Source organism: Azolla caroliniana, unplaced genomic scaffold (genome assembly GCF_043228905.1).
Source record: "Azolla caroliniana isolate FFs.n. ecotype wild unplaced genomic scaffold, voAzoCaro1.0.p SCAF_2, whole genome shotgun sequence".
Classification (NCBI taxonomy): Eukaryota; Viridiplantae; Streptophyta; class Polypodiopsida; order Salviniales; family Salviniaceae; genus Azolla; species Azolla caroliniana.
In genome coordinates this window covers 7,300,337-7,321,747 of record NW_028230437.1, presented here as the reverse complement: position 1 = coordinate 7,321,747, position 21,411 = coordinate 7,300,337, and the positions used below count along the sequence as shown (strand labels likewise).

Sequence of the window (21,411 nt, the reverse complement as noted above, 5' to 3'; positions counted from 1 at the left end):
TGGCAAATGAGCTCTTGAAAGTTGGGCACAAAGGTACAACCAACAATATGGTTAAGTGTTTGATGATGACAATTTTACACCTTTTAGACTATTACGGCACCATGAACACATTTAGTAATTAAGGTGTTGAATTAAATACCACTATTACGACCCCTTAAATGTAAATGAAGTGTAAAGTGACTACATACCCTAAACCAAATGTCGAAACCCTAAAAAAGAAAGAAATCAAAGAAGAAGAAAACCAAAAAGAAAGAATTCAAAGAAGAAAAGGATTTGAACCATAGACCTAACATATCTTAGACAAAACCACAACCACAACCCTATTCACTCTTGTTTTATATATGATTGTTTTATTCTTTATTAGTTTAATTTTTTTGAGAGTCGGGCTCCTACCCAAAGTTGGTTGAGCTCCTCGTGGCAGAGGTTGTCAGACAGCGGGGCTCCTTGTGACAGAGTCAGGCTCCTAGTGACAGTCGCTGTTAGCTTTTTATCCACATTGGACGGTGGAGATCGCACACACCATCAACGGTGCGACCTGCACCATCCGCGCCCATGATTCCCTCACTTGCCCTCTTTAATTTTTGGTAGTAGTTAGTCACAAGCGTGAAGAACCAAAACAATGATAAACCATGCATTATGTACAATAATGCGTCACTTGAATGTATGGAAAGCTTCAAATATCTTGGTCTCGAAGTTCCTTCAAATCATAGATGGAATGAATGTCCTACATGCAGGTTAGAAGAGGGAAACAACATATTATGTATTTGAAAACACATGCAATCATGGAGATATTAAGTGTTGGGTCCTCGAGAAATACCTTATCGACACTTCAGTGACACCGTTGCTTTTCTATAGGGTGGTAATATCCCTAAATCTACTTGGAAAGAGTTTCAAAATGTCCAAAAACATTTTCTTACAAAGTTTCTACAAGTTAAGAAACAAATGCTATACAAACACCTCCTCCTTGATACAATATCACTGCCCATTGAGATCATGGCTATGGAAAGGGTTCTTGAATACATGCTTAAGGTTCAAAAAAGTCCCTCACATCGACTTCCTAGAATTGCATGGGAAGCAAACAAAAATATCCAAAATGTTTGTTAAATGATTTTGTGTTCCAGTTGGATGCAAGACATGGAAAAATGGTTTGGTAGATTGGTGTTAAGAATTAGGTAAGTAATTAAGAGTTAATTAATACCTAATTATGTGATAAGTTAATAAGCGGAAGATTATGTGATATGTGTGTGTATGTGTGTGAGAGGAAGAGAGAGGGAGAGAGAGACTTATGAATAACACAAGATGGGGGATGAGTAAACTAGAGTGTATATTATAAAACATCATCAAATACAAAAATACCTTCAATGAGGTATATATAGGTTTCATGTGCAAGGGTGCACATGTGCTAGGAGAATATAGGTACAATGTGTAAGCCCTATATTAAATGAGCATGGAGTGGTGGATCTACAATATATCCCACTCGAGTACAAAATCCTATTTAAGGCTTTATGGTCAACACACTAACTAGATTCTATCTAGGTAACTACTAAGTTACATGTGTTGACTAACTAACTAAACTAAGTTGAGCTTGATCTCTCAACACGCCCCCTCAAGCTCAAGTGTGAGGCGTCCGACATCCGGCGTTGTTTTCAACGTTGTCCGACTTTCGATGTCGACTTCTATCCGGCTTCCATCCGGCCTTCGGCTTTGTTCGTCGTGGCAATCTCGAGTCCTCCCCCTCAAGCCAATGACGAAGGCTTGTAGCGTGTGAGTGAAGGTCGACTACTTCCACCCATCGTGGGATACAAGTTGCTTCAGTGGAGCTCTTGGGCTCTTGTTTGGCCGCTACCTTCGTCGCGAAGCCGTAATGATGTGACATATACTCGTTGTAGCCGAGCCGAGTGACGGGATTCTTCTCTCTAGAAGAGCGTCAAAGTTTTTCGCTCGCCGATGTGAGCGCCTTCTTTACTCTGGGTGTACGCATGATGGGTATACCAAACTCACCGTCTAGTGAGGGAGCCGATCCATCCGAATCATTGTCGTCGGGGTGGTCGACTTCGTATTCGAGCATCTTACCTTTGCCTTTGTCCAAGTTCGTACTTGGTCACGACGTTGTCGTGAAGAAAACCGGCCATAGGCGGATTCGGGCAAAAAGGCGCATGAACCAGCTCTTACACAGATGGATGCATGAATTGATGTTTTGATATTGATTCATAAATGGATCAACTGATGTAAATACTAAGTAGTGCACATTTATTAGGGGGAATTGTGCGTATCTCTGTCAAAAGGGACAGGGAATAAAGCGATTTGACTAGGGAAAGGGGCACCCCTTTTTGGGAACTATTTAAGGAGAGGAGAGAAGGAAAAGAGGGGATATCGCGCGTTAAGGAGGACGAAGAGTTGCAGGACCGAGGGCCGAACTCTCTCTCCTCCTCCGACCGTCATTCTCTGTGGGTGCGGGGAGTTCGACGCCTCTACTTCGTGGGTAGCTCGTGCACTGCCAGCAGAGGCTTTTCCTTCTGCGTTTCTCTGGGTCCAGTGTGTTCCGTTTGTGTGCGTGAGTAGGGTCTCCGTGTCGGGCCCATCGCCGCCCCGATTTATCCAAGACTTGCAAACGGTGAACAAGGTCACGATCCGGAACTGCAGAGTCGGTCCGATAGTGGACGAATTTTCGGAAGCATTTTCCGGTCGTGCGATATACTCCATCGGAGACCTATACTCGGGGTATGACCAATTCCAACTAGTCGTAGAGAGCCGAGGCATCACTACCATGCAGACACCGATGAGATTAGTCTGAATGTGCACACTACCACAAGGAACGACAAACTCGGTTGCACATATGATGAACGTGATGAACAAGGTGCTTCGAGATTGCATTCCGGAGATAACGATGCCATTCCTAGATGACATTCCGATGCAAGGATGCGCGGTAGAAGTGTTGGAGACAAGGCCGTGTCGATGCGGAAGATCAAGAAGCATTCGATTAGGGTTGAGTACCTGCGTATGACAGTTTGCAAGATCGTGCACAGAGACAGAGAGAGAGAGAGACACACACACACACAAAAAATGACTTTCTATTCAATAGAAAAGTATAATACAACCAACCTTACAAAAAGGTTACAAGGTCAATATATATAGTGACCGACTTAGGGCAACTACCATTTATGCTAATTACACAAATGGCCCAAACTTGATCTATACAAAGGGATAGTGTGAATACGTCCATTATACACTTGTATTCGACACTCCCCCGTAATGGGCGTATACATGGGTTGTCTAAGATTACAGGTGTAAACCTAGGTTCTCGAACATATCAGTTTTGTTCGAGTCGGCAGGGTCTGAAGGCAGAAGACCGGACTGGTCGGGTCGGAAGAGTTGAAGCCGATCATTAGGTAACTGATGTCGGTTGTCTGAAACCATCCTGCGCTGTGTCCGGCTCTAACCGGACTGGTTTGTCGTTACGCCCATCTGATGCCGAAGGGACCGAAAGCGGTCTGCCGAAAGACACTTGGTCATTCCATCTGCGACATTGTCGGTTGTGGATATTTTCTCTAGACCGATTTTCCCTGAAATGACGCAGTCCCGAACGAAGTGATATCGAACGTCGATATGTTTGGAGGCGTTGTGGTGAACCGGATTTCTCGACAAGGCAACAACACCTTGACTGTCGCTATAGACAACTGGAGCCGAGTCGTGGTCGACTTGCCGAAACGTGTGCGCCAGCCGGCCGAGCCACAAAGCTTCTTTTGCAGCGTCGGACGCAGCTACATATTCTGCTTCGGTCGTTGAGGTCGCTGTGCACTCCTGAAGTTTCGACTTCCACGAAATTGCTCCATTGCCGAATTTGAAGCAGTATCCGGTTGTTGATTTCCGACTGTCTATACAGCCGGCGAAGTCCGAGTCAGTGTAACCGACTACGCCTGAGGTTGAGTTCGGACCGAAAAGAATGTCGTGATCTTTTGTGCCAGCCAGATATTTGAACACATGCTTGACTGCGTTCCAATGTGATCGGCCAGGATTGTGCATAAATCTGCTAACGACTCCTACGGCATGAGAGATATCAGGCCGTGTCGCGACCATCAAGTACATAAGGGAGCCAACTGCCGGTGCATACGGTACCGACTTCATATCTTCCCCCTCCGGACCGGATGTCGGGCAGTCTCGCTGAGAGAGCCGAAGATTCATGGGGAGCGGGGTTGAAGCAGATTTGGCTGATTGCATGTTGAAGCGTTCCAAGACACGTCCGATATAGTCGGTCTGAGACAAGAAAAGATGTCGTTTATCGCGATGCCGACTAATCTTCATGCCAAGTGTGTGTCGTGCCGGACCGAGGTCCTTCATGGCAAACTTCAACCGCAATTGCCGAATGAGATCGGCAAGTTCGCCCGCATGGCGTCTAGAAATTAGCATGTCATCCACGTAAATGATGAGGAAGATGGGTGATCCATCTTGAGCTGTGTTGGTGAAAAGACAATGGTCCTCATCGCTTTTGGAGAAGCCGATCGATTGGATGAAGTCGTCGAACTTCTTGTACCATTGTCGCGGTGCCTGTTTGAGGCCGTATAGACTCTTCCTGAGTCGGCAGACTAGATGTTCTTGGCCAGTTGCCACGAAGCCTTTTGGCTGTTCCATATAAATTTCCTCTTCACGATCACCATGGAGGAAGGTTGTTTTGACATCTAGCTGAATCAGCTCCAAGTTGTCGGCTGCCACTACGCCGAGTAGAAAACGAAGGGTTGTCATTTTCACCACTGGTGAAAAAATCTCGTCGAAGTCGACGCCATATTCTTGTCGGAAGCCCTTCGCAACTAATCTGGCCTTGTACTTTGGGGTGGTCGAATCAGACGTCTCTTTTAGTCGATAAACCCACTTGCAAGGAAGAGCACGTCGATTCTTTGGTAGTTCGACCAGATCCCAAGTCTTGTTTGCCCGAATGGAGTGCATTTCCGACTCCATCGCCAGATGCCAGGTGGCTGAATCGACAGATGTCGATGCTTCTTCGTAAGACGTCGGTTCGCCGGCGTCGGTGAAGAAAATTCCAGGAGAATACCTCTCCGGAGGTTGCGACAGTCTCTCGGATCGTCGAGGTATGATTGGACTGGTCGCATCGGGTATCGAGGTCGGATGGTCCGAAAGCGAATTATTCTGCTGTGCCGAGTCAGAGTTGTCCGAGTCGGTGGTGTAAGGTTCAGCTACCCGTGAAGCTGACCGTGTGTTAAGAGCGGGGCCTTCTTGAAGGGTCGGCACATCGGAAAATGTTACCCTTCGGACTTCGATCGGTTTTTCGACTGATGGATTCATAGCCGACTCGTTGAACACAACGTCCGAACTTCGAACGATTTGTTTGCGTTCGGGGTCCCAGAGTCGGTATCCCATTTCGCCGTCTGATCCATATCCAAGGAAAATGCATTTCCTGGACCGCAGTGCAAGTTTTCGGCGATCATCTTTCGGAATAAGGGCGTAGGCCTCGCATCCGAAGATCCTCAGCTTGTCGTAATTCGGCTTACTGCCGATCCATAGTTCCTGAGGAATTTGAAGTCCTAGAGGTCTGCTTGGCGACATATTGATTATGTGTACTGCCGTGAGTACAGCCTCTGCCCAGAAGCCATCCAACAGTCCGGAGTGTTGGAGCATGGAAACTATCCGTTCTTGGATTGTCCGATTCATGCGTTCTGCAATCCCGTTTTGCTCCGGACTGTGTGGTGCCGTAAATTCACGTCGGATGCCGCGTTGTCGGCAGAATTTGACGAATTCTTCTGATTTGAACTCTCCCCCATTGTCGGTCCGAAGGCATTTCAGTTTTCGGTCAGTTTGATTTTCTACCATAGCGAGCCAATCGGAGAAGATCGAGAAGACACGATCTTTGGTGCGAATTGGATAAGCCCACACCTTTCGAGTCGAATCGTCAATAAAACTGACGAAGTAAGAGGCACCGCCGAGAGACTGATGCGGCAGTGGGCCACAGACGTCCGAGTGGACTAAATCGAGAGGTCTCGTTTCTCTTGGTGCTGATGTCGGGTGTGATGCGGCTGCTTGTTTGCCATACTGGAAATGTTCGAAGAATTGATGGTCCGAGAAGGAGAGTTTAGGGATGTATCCGGCTCTAGATAGGTGCGTAATGCCGGCCTTGCTGAGGTGTCCTAATCTTCTGTGCCATAGTGATGACACAGGAATATCCACCAAAAACAGGTTACCCTCTCTGAGCGTAACATGTAACGGATACAGTGAGTGTATCTTGGGTCCTCTAGCAAGCAGGAGGTTCCCCCTGTGGAGTGTCCACCCTCCCGAAGAAAAACCGGCACGAATGCCGTCTTCATCTCGTTGTCCGACTGAGATCAATGGCCTTGAGAGCTCGGGTACATGTCGGACATTGCGAAGTACAAGTGTAGAGCCACCTGCAAGGTTGAGCTCTACTGTGCCGATTCCAATGATGTCACAGTGTTGCGAGTTGCCGACTCGAACTGAGTCGGAGTGACGGATCGTATATTGCCGAAATTGGGATCGATGAGGAGTCACGTGAAATGACGCGCCCGAATCTAAGAGCCATGTGCTCGATTCTTCAGTCGTGAGCAGAACTTCTGATCCGACTGGATTTTCGATTGATAGTATATTCGGGTCGTTTGGTAGCACATCAGCTGAGAAGCTGACGTAATTGATCTCCTCATGCCGGCCACTCTTCTTGTCTGATTTCTGAGACTTGTCGTTCTTGTTCTTGAGTGCGTGGCAGTCGGCTTTGATGTGTCCGGGTTTCTTGCAATAGTTGCAGATTCGATTATCCCGTGACTGGCTCCGTCTTCGCTGATTGTTCGGCTGCCGTGAGGAATCTCTTCCTCGTATGTTCGATCGGTCTGTCGAACCTTGTACTACGTAAGCGTCGTCTGTTGAGTCTTTGGCGAAAGACTTTCTCCGAGCTGCTTCGGTCAGGATTGCGCTCGTGACTTTGGAGTATTTAACAGCCGTGGTTGACGCGTTGCACACGGTTGTGACGAAAGTTTCCCATGATGAGGGAAGGCTGCTCATGAGTATCATTGCTCTGAGTTCATCCTCGATTGTCGTCCCCTGAGATGAGATTTGGGAGCTTATGCTTTCGTACTCATTGAGATGTGCTTGAACCGAATCGGATTCTTTCATCCGCAAGTTGTAGAGGCGCCGGATCAGAAACATCTTCGTTGCGGCGACCTTCTTTTCGTAAGTGTCCGACAGTGTTTTCCACAGTTCGAATGTTGTTGTACACGATTGCACCGTAAAGTATACCGATTCCGATAGGTGCATCCGAATCGTGGCGCGGACGATTCTGTCCAGCTTCTGCCACTCAATTGGTTTGTATCCTTCTGGAGGTTCTTCATTTTCGATGGGATCGATTTGCCCCTTGACTATGAGATAGTCCTGCATTTGCTCTTTCCAGAAGTTGAAGTTCGATCCATCGAACTTTCGTAGACTCATTTCTGACGAGCCGGATGTTGATGCCATCAAATTTGGTTTCGGTTGACGAAGCTCGGTTCGGAGTTGACTATGAACCTTGTTGGAGTGCAGCCGATTGGCTCACCCGATATCGTTCTAGTCGGATTTGAACCCGAGTCGGTTCGGCTTCGGATATATGTATTGTTGAACTTGCTCGAATTGACTCCGGTAACTCGAGGGACAGAACCGACTGGTCTTCCCGAATGTTGCCGAGTCGGAGTGAGCCCGGTTCGCTTCCGAATATATATGCCAAATACCGATTATTGAAACCGATTGTCTGGACCGATTCTGCTTCGGGTGACTGCAGCGACGAGAGAGACGGATCCAACTTATCCTCCCGAATGTCGATCAGCCGGATGAAGCACGAATTGGGGTTGTTGTCTTGAGACTGATCTGCACCGAGTGGTTACAGTGAGCGGCGAGCAGCGTTTGATGACCTCTTCGGATGCCGTTTAACCGAGTGGAGCACGATCGTGTCAATGTTGCACAAGGGGATTTCACCTCGAGCGGTTACGATCACAAGGAACAGAGTACAACCGGCTGGCTTACTCCAAGCGAAGATGATCTAACGCGATGAGATGCAAGCCTCGTTTTTTTTTCTTCTTCTTCTCTCTTCTTCGAATGACGCAGGAAACCGAATGCTGTGCAGGCTGAGACGACGGCCGACAGCGGGTTGAAGGACCGAATACTATGCACGCTCTGATACCAGATGTTGGAGACAAGGCCGTGTCGATGCGGAAGATCAAGAAGCATTCGATTAGGGTTGAGTACCTGCGTATGACAGTTTGCAAGATCGTGCACAGAGACAGAGACAGAGAGAGAGACACACACACAAAAAATGACTTTCTATTCAATAGAAAAGTATAATACAACCAACCTTACAAAAAGGTTACAAGGTCAATATATATAGTGACCGACTTAGGGCAACTACCATTTATGCTAATTACACAAATGGCCCAAACTTGATCTATACAAAGGGATAGTGTGAATACGTCCATTATACACTTGTATTCGACAAGAAGAAAAAGATGAAACTATGCATGATCAGGGATGCCGAAAGTTTGTAGTCGACCATATTCGTGATTGCGAGAAAGTGCTTTGAAAGTTAGAAGATGAGCACCTAACACTTTCTGGGGAGAAATCGACATTTGGGCAAGAAGAGATATTGGTAGTTGAACATCTATGTGGGCCCTACGGCTGAAGACCATCACCAACCAAGATCGATGCGATTCAAGCTATGAGAGAAGTATGCGAGTCACAATCCGAAGTCCGAAGGTTTCTTGGAGCATATGGATTCTATCACATATGGATTCTGCACTATGCACATATTGCGGACCCACTCTATCACTTGTTGCAGAAGGGGAAGAAGTCCGAATGGAAACCGGAGCATACCAAAGCCGTGAAGAAGCTCAAGAAATCACTACAGAGGGCAAAAGCACTAAAGAAGCCGAACTATGACCGACCGGTTATAGTAACGTTTGACACAAGTCCAATCGGAATCGGATGGGTCATCAATCAAGCCGACTCGGATGGTTCGCGATATCCGATCCGATTCGGAGCAAAGGTTCTCAACGAAAGGCAACGCGGGTATGCACAAGTCAAAAGAGAATTATTGGGAGTCGTGTCGGCAATCAAATCAGATCGAGATTATTTGATTGGAGCCGAAGTAGTGATCGAAACAGATTGTCTTTCGATACTCGGGATGATGAGGTGTTGCACGATACCGGATTTGGCTATGCTAAGATGGATTGCATATGTTAAGTCGCTTAACCCGGACATACGACACATCTCCAGAAAAGACAACACGGTAGCGGATATGCTATCAAGGGCTCGGTTCAGAGACAACATAGCCGAATCCGATAATGAAGAAGTTTCTGAAGACTACTTTGCTTTGGAGCACATATGCCGAGTAAACGTAATCCGAGAATTCCGAGAAGAAGAATACGAGGGAGAAAGCTTGATGATCGGGAAGGTGCTACAAGAGATTGAGGAATCACCGGACGATGAAGAGAAGAGAGCTGAGATCCGAAGGAAGAAGAGGCAAATCCAAAAGTTCTTCTTGAAAAATGGATTAATATGGAGGGAGCCGAAAAGACTGGATGGCATACCACTTCAGGTAGTCGGGACGAAAGAGCAACGAAACCGGATAATGTCCGAGTTTCACGAATCTAATTGGGCTGGACATCGAGGAACATGGGCAACTTTTGTAAAAATCAAACAAAAATATTGGTGGAAGAACATGTACAAAGATATAGCGGAGTTCACGGAAAGTTGTGATAAGTGTCAAATCTACTCCACAGTTCGACACCGAGATGAGTTACATCCGACATTCTCACCGACAATCAACTTCAAATGGATGGTCGACATTGTAACCATGCCAACCAGGATCAGACAAAAGAAGTACTTGGTGTTAGCTCGGGAAGATCTCACAAACCAAGTAGAAGGTCGAGCACTACGGAGGAAAACATGTTCTACGGTATGCCGATTCCTTTTGGAAGAAGTGTTTTGCAGGTACGGGTGCGTAGGACAAGTGATTGCGGATCGGGGAGAACTCGACTCTGATAAAGCTAGGGAGTTCTTCACCAAACATGGAGTTCGGTTAACACTAATAATGGCATACAATCTGGAGGCCAACGGGAAAATCAAACGAGGACATAGTCCGATTGTCAAAGCACTTGCCAAAGCATGCGATGGGAGGGTGAAGGATTGGCCGCAAATGCTTCCGTATGCACTATGGGCGGATCGGACGACGCATAGCTCCGTAACCGGTTATATGCCGACAGAACTTATGACCGAACAAGCACCGGTAATGCTGATGGAAACCGCGGTCGCGACATGGACAATGCTACCATGGAAGGAAGATATGAGCCGGGAAGAACTACTAGCGGTCCAGATACGACAACTAGAGGGAAGACCAGAAGACGTAGCGGAAGCAACACGCCGACAACAAGAAGCGCGATTCTGGAACGAAAGCCAGTTCGACACAAAGCACCAACTACGACCATGGAAGATTGAAGAAGGAGATTGGGTGATTGTCTATGATAGTAGTTTGGATCATCAACATACAACAATACGGAAGTTCGCTAAAAGGTGGTTCGGAAAGTTTTCGACAACGGAACTTACCGACTATGCGAGTTGGATGGAACAGTACTACGGGTGCCTATAGAGGGGAAATGGGTGAAGATTTTCAAGAAGCGAACTGACAAAGAACCTTATGTAAGCTTAGACAAGACCGACAACGAGGAGCAATCGGACAAAGATCGCGGTGATGCGGAAAGTGAAGAAAGTGGTCTTCAATTGATAATCGACATACGGGAAGAATCAGAGAGTGCTACAGATGAAGAGGAACAACGAGCATCGGGAACTTTGGCACATACCGGAGGATGTGCGGGTTTGGAGGGGGCGAGTGTCGTAGTGTAATTCGCACACTACGTGAGAATTACATTTTTGTCCCTCCGGATGGAATCGGCAAGGAGGAATCGGTGAGAATCGGATGAAGGATGGAATCGGTAAGGAGGAACTGGTGAGAACCGGATAAAGGATGGAATCGGCAAGGAGGAACCGGTAAGAACCGGATCAAGCAGAACTGGCAAGAGCCAGATAAAGAAGGCCGGTGAGAATCTCTCACCGGATGAAGAGACAAATTTGTAAATAGAAGAAAAGATTGTTACATGCATAGGGCAGGATTCGAACCCTGTACCTCCATGTTAACGATTTTCAAGCCTTACCACTATACTAGCATATTATAAATTTTGAAGTTGTACTAAACTTTATCCCATGTAAATATTCTAGATATGCATGGTACAAAAAGTTATTCATGCATACACACTCGAGTTAAAAGAAAAGATGGGATAGAAAGCTAATAATGCACATGTAGTGTGCATGAAAACTAAAGTTAGGAAAAACATGATGCTTGCATATGATAAACTTAGACTCTTCCAACACAACACTATATAAGGAAGAGAGAAAGATGTATAGTTTTTTTTGTTGATTTTTTATAAGGATTGATTAATACAAAATATTCGTGAGATTCACGATTTTACCATCTAATTCTCTCTTATAATCTAAGTATCCATTAATACATTATACTCGTGGGATTCACGAGTTTCACATCTTCATCTTGCAATTTATTCATAACAAAAACTATCTCATATTCTTCTCCTACTAGTCTAAAACCTTAGTGGTTCCCAACCGACTCACGCAACGATCCGGAGCCGAAAGGCGCGACAACGTAGTATCGGCATCCGCCGATCGTCAACGTTTGAGCCGGTCCCCATACATCCGAGTGTACAACGTCGAGGAGGCCTTTGCTCTCGTGGCTCTCCTTTGGGAATGGGAGTCGATGTTGTTTGCCGAGTTGACACGCTTCGCATACTCGGTCGACTGGTTTCGACTCGAATGTCGGAAGTCTGGTGACGACTCCCTTTGTTTGCATAGCTCGGAGCCGTTGGAGGTTGATGTGGCCGATTCTTTTGTGCCACAACTCGAAGTTCGTCTCGGTTTTGAGACCTTTGGCGTACATTGCCAATTTCACCTCGGTCGAATCGAGGATGAACATTTGACCATCTCTCCGCCCCTTTGCTATGAGTCGGTCATCTTTCTCAATGAAACAACCTTCGTTGTTGAAGTGAACTTGCATGCCTTGCTCCACGATTTGGTCGACCGAGACCAAATTCTTCGTTATTGTCGGCACGTGCAAGACATTCTTGATGCAAATTTGCTCGCCTTCTTTCCCGAATGGGACATTGCCGATGTGCCGAATCGGGTGCGTGGTGTCGTCTCCCGTCTCTATGAAGCCGGGTCGATCCGGCGTTCGTAAATCACGAAACCACTCTTCGTGAAATGTCATGTGCTGTGAGGTGCCAGAATCGACGAACCACACGTCTTCCGAGTTGGAGGTGCTTGCAGAGTTGGAGGCCGTCATAGAGTTTGTCTATGCCTCATTACGAATAGTCCGCCGTAATCATCGTATTCGGAGTTGATGGCGTAATTCGTGTGTTGTCGGCTTGTCGATGCCGACTCGCTTCTTTTCTTCCGACACTCCACCTCATAGTGGCTGATTTTGCCGCAATAATTGCAAGTTGCGGGCCTCGTTTGCCGACCTTGTTCAACTTGGAACCTCCCCCTTCTTTCGAAGGTTCCTCAATGGTTTCCTCTTCTACCGCCACGACCTCTTCCTCGACCACCGTCTGAATTCGAGAAGAACATTTGTCCTTCCGGTGCCTTGCTTTTGGTTCGGACGTGGTTTTCTTTGACCAATAACATCGATTGGAGGTCGAAGAACGAAGGAGGGTTTTCTCTCACCAAGATTGCCATCCGTAGTGGATCAAATCATTGTGCGAGGCCGCCCAAGCATACTTGAACCATCTCGTCTTCGTCAACGTTTATGTTGATGGAGCCAAGCGAGTCGCAAATGCTCTTGATTTTAGCGGTGTAGTCCGACACAGACATGTCTTTTTGCCGAATGTTATTCAACTCTTGTCGGAGTTGAAGTTTGCGGGCGGTCGTGTTGGCGTCGAACATTTTCTTTAAGTTCTCCCACGCCTCTTTAAGCGTCTTGGCATCTCGAATGTGGCTAAGCATGTGATCATGGACACATGTTGCCAAGCAATACATTACCCGACTCGCTCCTTGCTCCCACGTTGGGTAGTTGGTGTTCGTGTTGTTGGGCTTGTTCTCGAGTGCGCCGTTGATGTAGCTCCAATACCCTTGGTCGACGAGGTATTGGGTCATCTTGTACTCCCAAGATGAATAATTGCTCTGGTCTAGCTTTTCGCTAGGGAGCGAGCTACCCATTTGTGTGTTCATGTTGTTTTGTGTCTTCTTTTTTGGCTCTTCTTTCTTCGATCACGTACTTGTGCCACGTAGCGGCACTACGGTAGGGGATGGTCGGAATTTGTTGTCGGCGTTTTGAGCACACAATCACGGAGTGTCAGGTGGGCTTAGTGGATATGCTAAACCACACGCTTTAATACTATGTTAAGGATTAGGTAATTAATTAAGGAATAATTATTTTACCTAATTATGTGATTAAGTTAAGCGGAAGATTATGTGATATGTGTGTGTATGTGTGTGAGAGGAAGAGAGAGGGAGAGAGAGACTTATGAACAACACAAGATGGGGGATGAGTAAACTAGAGTGTATATTATAAAACATCATCAAATACAAAAATACCTTCAATGAGGTATATATAGGTTTCATGTGCAAGGGCGCACATGTGCTAGGAGAATATAGGTACAACGTGTAAGTCCTATATTAAATGAGCATGGAGTGGTGGATCTACAATGTATCCCACTCGAGTACAAAATCCTATTTAAGGCTTTATGGTCAACACACTAACTAGATTCTATCTAGGTAACTACTAAGTTACATGTGTTGATTAACTAACTAAACTAAGTTGAGCTTGATCTCTCAACAGGGTAAATACCCCATTTTGTTGTAAACCAATTGTCTCATGGGCCAATTTTGGTCTTAAAAGATGTTAATATATCTTTCTTCTCACTTTATTTTATTTTATTTTAATTAGCTTAGCCAAGCTTCTCAATTCTCTATTATATACTCCATATCTCTTATTTCACTAGATGCCACTGTGGAATGTAGGGGTTGAACCCATGACCACATGGGTCTCCATTGGGCAACCTTACCCACTGAGCTACATCCATTTGGGCTCTCTCTCTCTCTCTCTCTCTCTCTCTCTCTCTCTCTCTCTCTCTCAAGACGAGTGATTGAGAGTCATCAACTATGCACACTTTTGCCCTAAACAAGTTTCAGAGTCTAAGTAATGCACTTTGAAACAATGTGTTGCCTATGATCACATCCGACTATGTTGTCCACACATCTTTGACCAAACCCAATCCTTGTACGAATTCCTCTCACAATCATAATGTGCACTCTCAATTGCGACATTCATTAGCAAAGTTCTTGAACATCACAAGTCACTACCCACTTTCTCGATGTATTACATGAAAATGTTATATTTTTGTTGTCATAGGTCATAATTGACCTCCGAAGACAATAATAAAATCAATATATCTCCATCTATACAATTTGAGAATGTCTACTACATCGGTCGCATCACCGTGCGCGGAAAAGTGGGCGTTGTAGTTTGTGTTTCAAAGTTGTCACTTGTTCTCAAAAGGAAATGGATTGCAAACCAAGAGAGGGATAGAGGAAGAGGAAGAGTATTTTGGCCAAGCATTGTGAAGTTCCTAATGAGGCACAAAAGGACGTTTTATTGGAAACAATGATAATTATGGCTTATTTAAGCTCGAGGATAGTGTAGAGGTGGAGATGTTGTGGAAGGGTATCCTCAAAAGTTCATCTCAACCTTTTTATGATAGATGTGTTATTTGTCTTTTGTTCCTTTTTTTCTATGAGAAAAATATTTATTGGTGATTGGGTTCATTCGTGATTCAATGCCATGGTAAGCTACAATAGTGTTGATGATGTATATATTTCCATTTCTTTTTGTTACAAATCATAAGTACACTATGAGATAGAGTTCTGTCTCGTCTTCTTGCATCGAATGCATAAAGTAGATAGCTTAGATGTCTCGCTCACTCTCCATCCTTACTTGATTGTTCCTAACTTCTGTGCATACTTCTGTATAAGTTCTATATAAACACCAAGCCTCCCTCTTTTGTAGAAAATGTTGATTTACATGTAGTTTGCATTGTTAATTATAGTTGGTTTTCATTTAATATTACGTGCAACTTCATTGGAATATTCCCCCATCTTGCTTAATCTACCTTATGTTCTTTGGTGTTGAACGGTCTCTCTCCCTCTCCCTCTCTCTCACATACATATTTTACTTGATCTATTCATTTGCTTATATGCATTCAGCCCTTTATAGAATTATATTCTCCAGTTCTTCACAACCCCAAATGCAAAAAGCACACGATCAATCTTCGATCGTGCATGTTATGGAATACTCGTGGCAAACACTTGTTATGGTTGAATGGTGGTCATCTCTTCATATGTAGCAAATTTGGGATGGCAGAAAAAGAAGAAGAAGAAAAAGCCAGGACTAAGGAGACACCAATGATGTCGGGTCTCTGGTACGCCCTCTTAGTGATTCATTCGTATTTGCCATTTTTCACGGCTCATTTGGGAGAGACATGACAGGTTGGTTAATAACGTCCGAGACGGGACGCATCGATGGGGGGAGAAAAAGAAGAAGAAGAAGAAGCCAGGACTGAGGAGACACCAATGGTGTCGGGTCTCTGGTACACCCTCTTAGTGATTCATTTGTATTTGCCATTTTTCACGGCTCATTCAGGAGAGACATGACAGGTTGGTTAATAACGTCCGAGATGGGAGACATCGATCGGGTGGGGGGGGAGAAGGTTGGGCAAGAAGAGAAGCCGTTATGCCGGCCAAGTGAGGGCGGGCGGGCGGGCGGGCGGGCGGTGAGTGAGGTGTGGGCCATTGGATTGATTGTGAGAAGAAAGAAGAAAGAAGAAGTCAGCAGGCACATATATATAAAATGTAAGTAGTATTTGTTTAATCTTTGGTTTGGTGTCTGATTACTGAGCAAAATAAGACAGATATGCTGTCGTCCTCCACATTTGGGGGGGGCCTTTTCTTCTCCTTCTCCTTCTCCTTCTCCTTCTTCCTCTCTACAACCAGAAACAGAAGCAGAAGCAGAAGCTGTAGCAGAGGAAGCCCTGCTTCTGCCGCTCTTCTCATTCCATCTGCTCGCCGCCTGCAGCAGAAGCCGCATCGCTTCCTCCTCTCCCCCTCATCTGCCATTCCTACTTCTTCCTCCTCCTCCTCCTCACGACTCATCACCATGGATTCATCTGCAGCACAGGGTTCCTCCTCCTCCTCCTCCTCCTCCTCAGCCACACCCATTTCTTCCAGTCAGTTTCCTCTTCCCTCCGCCCGCCATTTCTCTTGTTCCTTCCTTCGTTTTCGATCAGCAGAATTGTAAAAAATAAAAAATAAATAAAAATAAAAATTTAGAAATAAAAACAACATACATATACCCCTAACAACAACTCCCACTGATTTTATTTTTCTCCCATTCATTTGTATCGATTTTAAAAAAAAAGTTCCCACACATTACCTCTCCCCCCCCCTGCAGTACATAGTTCCTGAGGGGGTAGAATCCCTGAAGTCTTCCTCTTCCTTTTGTCTGTAATGCTGTTTCACTCTCTTGACAGAAATCCAGAATAGCAAGAAGCTTCAATTTGGCACCACTCATGTGATTCAGCCAAAAGGAGAGCATTTAGCCACCGTTGTTTGGCTACATGGCCTTGGAGATGTTGGTGCCAGGTATAGTGCCCTACATGCTCTCTATCTTAGTATAGGTTGAATCCATTATGGTTCCAAAACCTTTTTAAAAAACATGGACTTGGGAGGCATTTGCATCGAAGGGTTTCATTCCATTTTATTCTGTTTCAGAATATGGCCTTGCAGAGGTTTATATCTAGGTTTCACATCAGTGCATTCCATTTCAAAACATGGTCCTGTGAGATGGTTGTATTTTAGGGGTTCACACCAGTGCATTCCATTTCAAAACATGAGCTTGGACGTGGTTGTATTTTAGGGATTCACATCAATGTATTCCATGGTCTTGGATATGTGGTACTGTAAACTGTGCTCTAATATTGTGTCCTAGTATATTTGAAATCAAATCCCAGATTCGGGTTTACTTCTCTGCAGTTCATTCAAAACATGTTCTTAAGATGTTAATAGGTATGGTGCTATAACGCTTGATCGCAATATATTGAATTCATGTTCTAGATTAGGGTGATATATAAATAAATGCATTCCATTTAAAGTGTGTGAATCACTATCTATCATGGATCTACTTGTTCATTGTTATGTTTATGGATATTAAGGGCTATGTTGCATTAAATGTTACTAAATCTGCTGGTGAAGAATAGTAGTTTGATTGGGTTACAGTATATACACCCCTTTCTTGCGGATGATGATCAAGGGCAGGCAGTGTCTAGCTAGATAAGAGTGAAAAAATGATTGATAAGAATATATGTTGGTACAGAGTTGGTGGGTCAAAGAATGAATGTTGAGAATGATGGGAATGGGGACATCACTGTCAAAATTTTCATGTCTGGTTCTGAATGACAATGAAGACTGACCAACTATATATATATATATATATATATTGATGTTAATGGGGTTCAAGCTGCCATTCATGGAAATGGGTGAGGATAGGAGTTGGACTCCTGACCTTGTGGCTTATAGGGGCAAGGACCCAAGCTATTAGGTTTGGATAGTCTATCTCAATCTAGACATTTAATCAGTGAGATGTTCTGGATTGGGCAGTGCCAGTGGTGGGTCAATGCATGCGTTTGGTTGGCAGTCAAGTTCTAGCAAGGTGGTTGCCGTGGTTCTTCTATTAATTCCTCTCCTTCACACTTTCCCACGCTGTAAGGGGAAGCTTCCCAGACGGGATATGTTCCTTACACATGCATTCGTACAAGATGCTCCCATACATTCTATCCCTACACATGGCGGAGTAATCAGTCTTCTCTATTCCTTAGTTCCTCCTCTCACAGCTTGACTGACTACTGGCATACTACCCATTCATGCCCTCTGTCCTTTGGAGTATCCCCCGAAGGATTTTCTACTACTCAGACTAACCCCTAAACTTCTTGTTTTAGACATCTATTGACTATCATTGGCCTTAAATAATATTTCCCTCCCTAGATGTCCATAACATCTTATCAGCGAGTAGGTGAATATGCATAAATTGAGGGCTTGACCCCTGTCAGTAGTGGCCACCTATAACCTATTGGTGAATCTTCGAGGACTACCAATTGACTGTTGTCTGGAGTGCACATCCTGCTGGTTACATGAAAAAAAATGTCATTGTACACGTTCTTTTAATATTTATGAAGTCTATCACACTTTTGGAACAGAATGAATGTTCCATGAGAAAAATGTTATTGTACACATTCTTGTAATGTTTATGAAGTCTATCACCTAAAATTGTCACCTTCATTCTCCATCAGTTAGTGTTCCTCTGTGTACAATGCTATTATAACTCATGGGATATGGAAAAATAAGCAATTGAGCAACTTCATCATTGCAAACTCTTGACCTTGAAATGTTTCCTTTATTTTTACATCAGTTTGTGATTCTCTGTACAATTCTATGGTATGACAAAACAAGAAATTGAGGATTTCCTCTGTTGCAAACTCCACTTGATGATTCACTGTAAGCCATAGGAAGGTTAGCATATACATAAAGCTCAGGGTCCACCCTGTTTCTTGAGGCCAAAACTGATATTTTGAAAGAACTTGATGCTGTAGTTTTCACATTTTCATTTCATGGGTTGATTTGGATTTTTATTTTGTCTAAAATAAATAAAGTTATATTAACATAAATATCATATTTAAATGAAATTTAGAACTTGTGAGAAAGGATGAAATGCTATCCAACGAATGGAATTTTGATTTGTAAGACATTGTTTTTGCAGCTGGGCAGATGCTTTGAAGGACCTGCCACTCCAAAATGTACAATATTAGGGAGCACAGTGATTGTGATCTAACTTTATATTTACCCTATGTATTTTCATATTCATGGCATGGATAATCAGATTTCAGTTCAGTGGATTTAGTGATGATATTTGATGTTTGATTTGCAGATTAAGTGGATTGTCCCTACTGCTCCTATTCAGCCTGTAGCTGTGATGGGAGGTTTTCCATGCAATGCATGTAAGTGGTGTGTTGTCTGAATATGCTCTACATGAAGAGAGACTCCTATAATGATTATAACATTTGGAGTAAGAGATAATGATAACGTGAATGTCGATTTACGACTAATAAGTTGGATTGAAATGCCGACTTTATTCTCAGTTGAATGAAAAACAATTCTTTTCAGGGTTCGATGTAGGATCACTTTCTGAAGAAGGACTAGTTGACTTAGAGGGACTGGATCTTTCAGCTGCACATGTTGCCGAACTCTTATCCAAAGAGTCATCAGGCAGTAAGATCCTCTACTTGTTATACATTAACATATTTTCCCACTAAAACTTCTTAAAACATAAATAAGTTAATAAATAAGAACTTTCTATGTCTTCCAAATTCTAAAAAATTACGAAATGTTTTTAGCAATCTCACTTGAACGTTTAACTATCAGATTCTAAACTGTAAAACATTTAGAACATATTAGCTTAAAGAGAAACCTGTACCTTTTAATTTCCAGTGTTCTCTGTGTGTGTGCTCTTTTAATATATGCATGTCTTGGGGTGGCATCTAATATCGCTTCTGTTTGTTTCTTGTGTCAACGATCTCCTAATATGTTCTAAAGATGCTGTTTGGATGTTATATTAATGTTCCACGATAATTCATTTCTACAAAGGGTAAAATCTATAATGTTGGGATCCTTCATCTGATGCAAACTTCCGTTCTTCCCATTTTGTGGCATACTGTGATAATGTCTCTTAGGTCTTTTTTGAAGGATCAGGATGCTAGCCTTGTATGAATATAATGCGTCTGTGTAGCTACATTATATGTAATTTGCATATATGAATAACAGGATCTCTTCGATCTCCTAAAGCTACTTCAAATTCGCAACTTGTTACACTCAGCTTGTGCGTGGTTCATGATGCTCTATTTTGATGTTTCTTGGCTATTTTCTGGTGTGCAGTAAAGCTGGGAGTTGGGGGCTTTAGTCAGGGTGCCGCAACGAGCTTGTATACCAGTATTTGCTCAGTGACTGGAAAGTATGGGAATGGTGTTGTCGATTTTCCATGCAAGATCAACATTTGTACCGCAATCAGTGGCTGGCTTCCTGCACAAAAGTAGATTGGTTCTGTTGTTATGCTTTCTAATCCCTCCGTTTTCAAGCAATTTATGGATTTCTTGTTGTGCTCTATCAGAAATGTAGAAAATCGTCTTCGTGAAAATACCGATGTCTCAAACCAACAGAAACAGCTGCCCTTTTTCTTTGGCCATGGCACAAGTAATAAGAACTGGCAACACCTGATTAATTGAAAATCAGTTAGAATTTCGATGTGTTGTAGGATGAGATTCTTGTACTGGCATATTTCCAACTTATGCCCTGGCTTGTTTTTCTAGGTGATGATATTGTGCTGTTCAAATTTGGGGAGAAGTCTGCTGCTTATCTTCAATCAGTTGGATTTAGCGACGTCACCTTCAAGACTTACAAGGGGTAGGTTATGTGAGACATCTCTATGAGAACTTGTGGTTTGCTTCAAACGAAGGAAAATTGTGGAAGTTTAGTGGGTTGTTTGTATTCTTGAGGAGAAAGATTTTGAGCAACGTAGATCATAGGCTTAATGTTGTTGGTAAGTGTGAGCTTATGTTTAATGCCTTACAATGTTCATACTTCAGGATGGGCCATTATACTTCTCCAACTGAGATGAATGATATCTGTGCATTTTTCAAATTGAAGCTGAAGCTAGAAGGCTAGATCACATCCAGCTGACAAATTCGACTACTTGATTCAATATTTCCTTTTTTTAAAATTCAGTTAGAGCTATTTATGCCTGTGTAATCGTATATTTATCTCAAATTATACCGGTTGCCTACGTACACAGTGACGACACTTAATTTAACTATGATTTCAGATCCAGATTCCTGGCACCAAACTGCACAATTCTGAGAAAGGAGATAAATCTGCCAAAATATAATCAATAAATTTTTGGTTTACTGATGCTTGCACATAAATATTTTAGGTAGCACCACCAAACAATCATAGGAACAAATTAAGAGTTAAAATATCACAATATTGATTCCATCTGGACACTATTTGTGTACACTATCCATTTTTGGCAATGTGGCTCAACTTAATGTACAAGGATATATATACATGTCATAATGATTCCCCGAGTTTTTACGTCTGCCTGATGTTGTACATCAAACAAATGATGATTGTTCTCATCTTGTAGTGAGGGAAGCTCTAGCTTAAAAACACAACAGGGATGTGTTTAGTGTTTCGATGAAGACAAATGTGGACAAT

The 21,411-nt window shown here is 43.7% G+C and overlaps 1 protein-coding gene across 2 annotated transcripts; it reads left to right on the top strand.

The window, feature by feature from the left end:
• Positions 1–16,054: 16,054 nt before the first annotated feature.
• On the top strand, positions 16,055–21,103 carry LOC147867264 (alpha/beta-Hydrolases superfamily protein). 2 transcript variants are annotated; one of them, XM_087315055.1, is made up of 9 exons: positions 16,055–16,319; positions 16,623–16,734; positions 18,905–18,941; positions 19,073–19,142; positions 19,309–19,413; positions 20,077–20,230; positions 20,309–20,391; positions 20,508–20,601; positions 20,784–21,103. In XM_087315055.1, exons 1-9 carry the CDS (start codon positions 16,250–16,252, stop codon positions 20,860–20,862), a joined length of 804 nt encoding a protein of 267 aa, XP_087171181.1. In that variant the 5' UTR covers positions 16,055–16,249; the 3' UTR covers positions 20,863–21,103. The 2 variants fall into 2 exon arrangements, with proteins under 2 accessions (XP_087171181.1, XP_087171182.1); XM_087315056.1 differs by having other exon boundaries at positions 16,056–16,296; positions 16,612–16,734.
• The last annotated feature ends 308 nt before the right edge of the window (positions 21,104–21,411 follow it).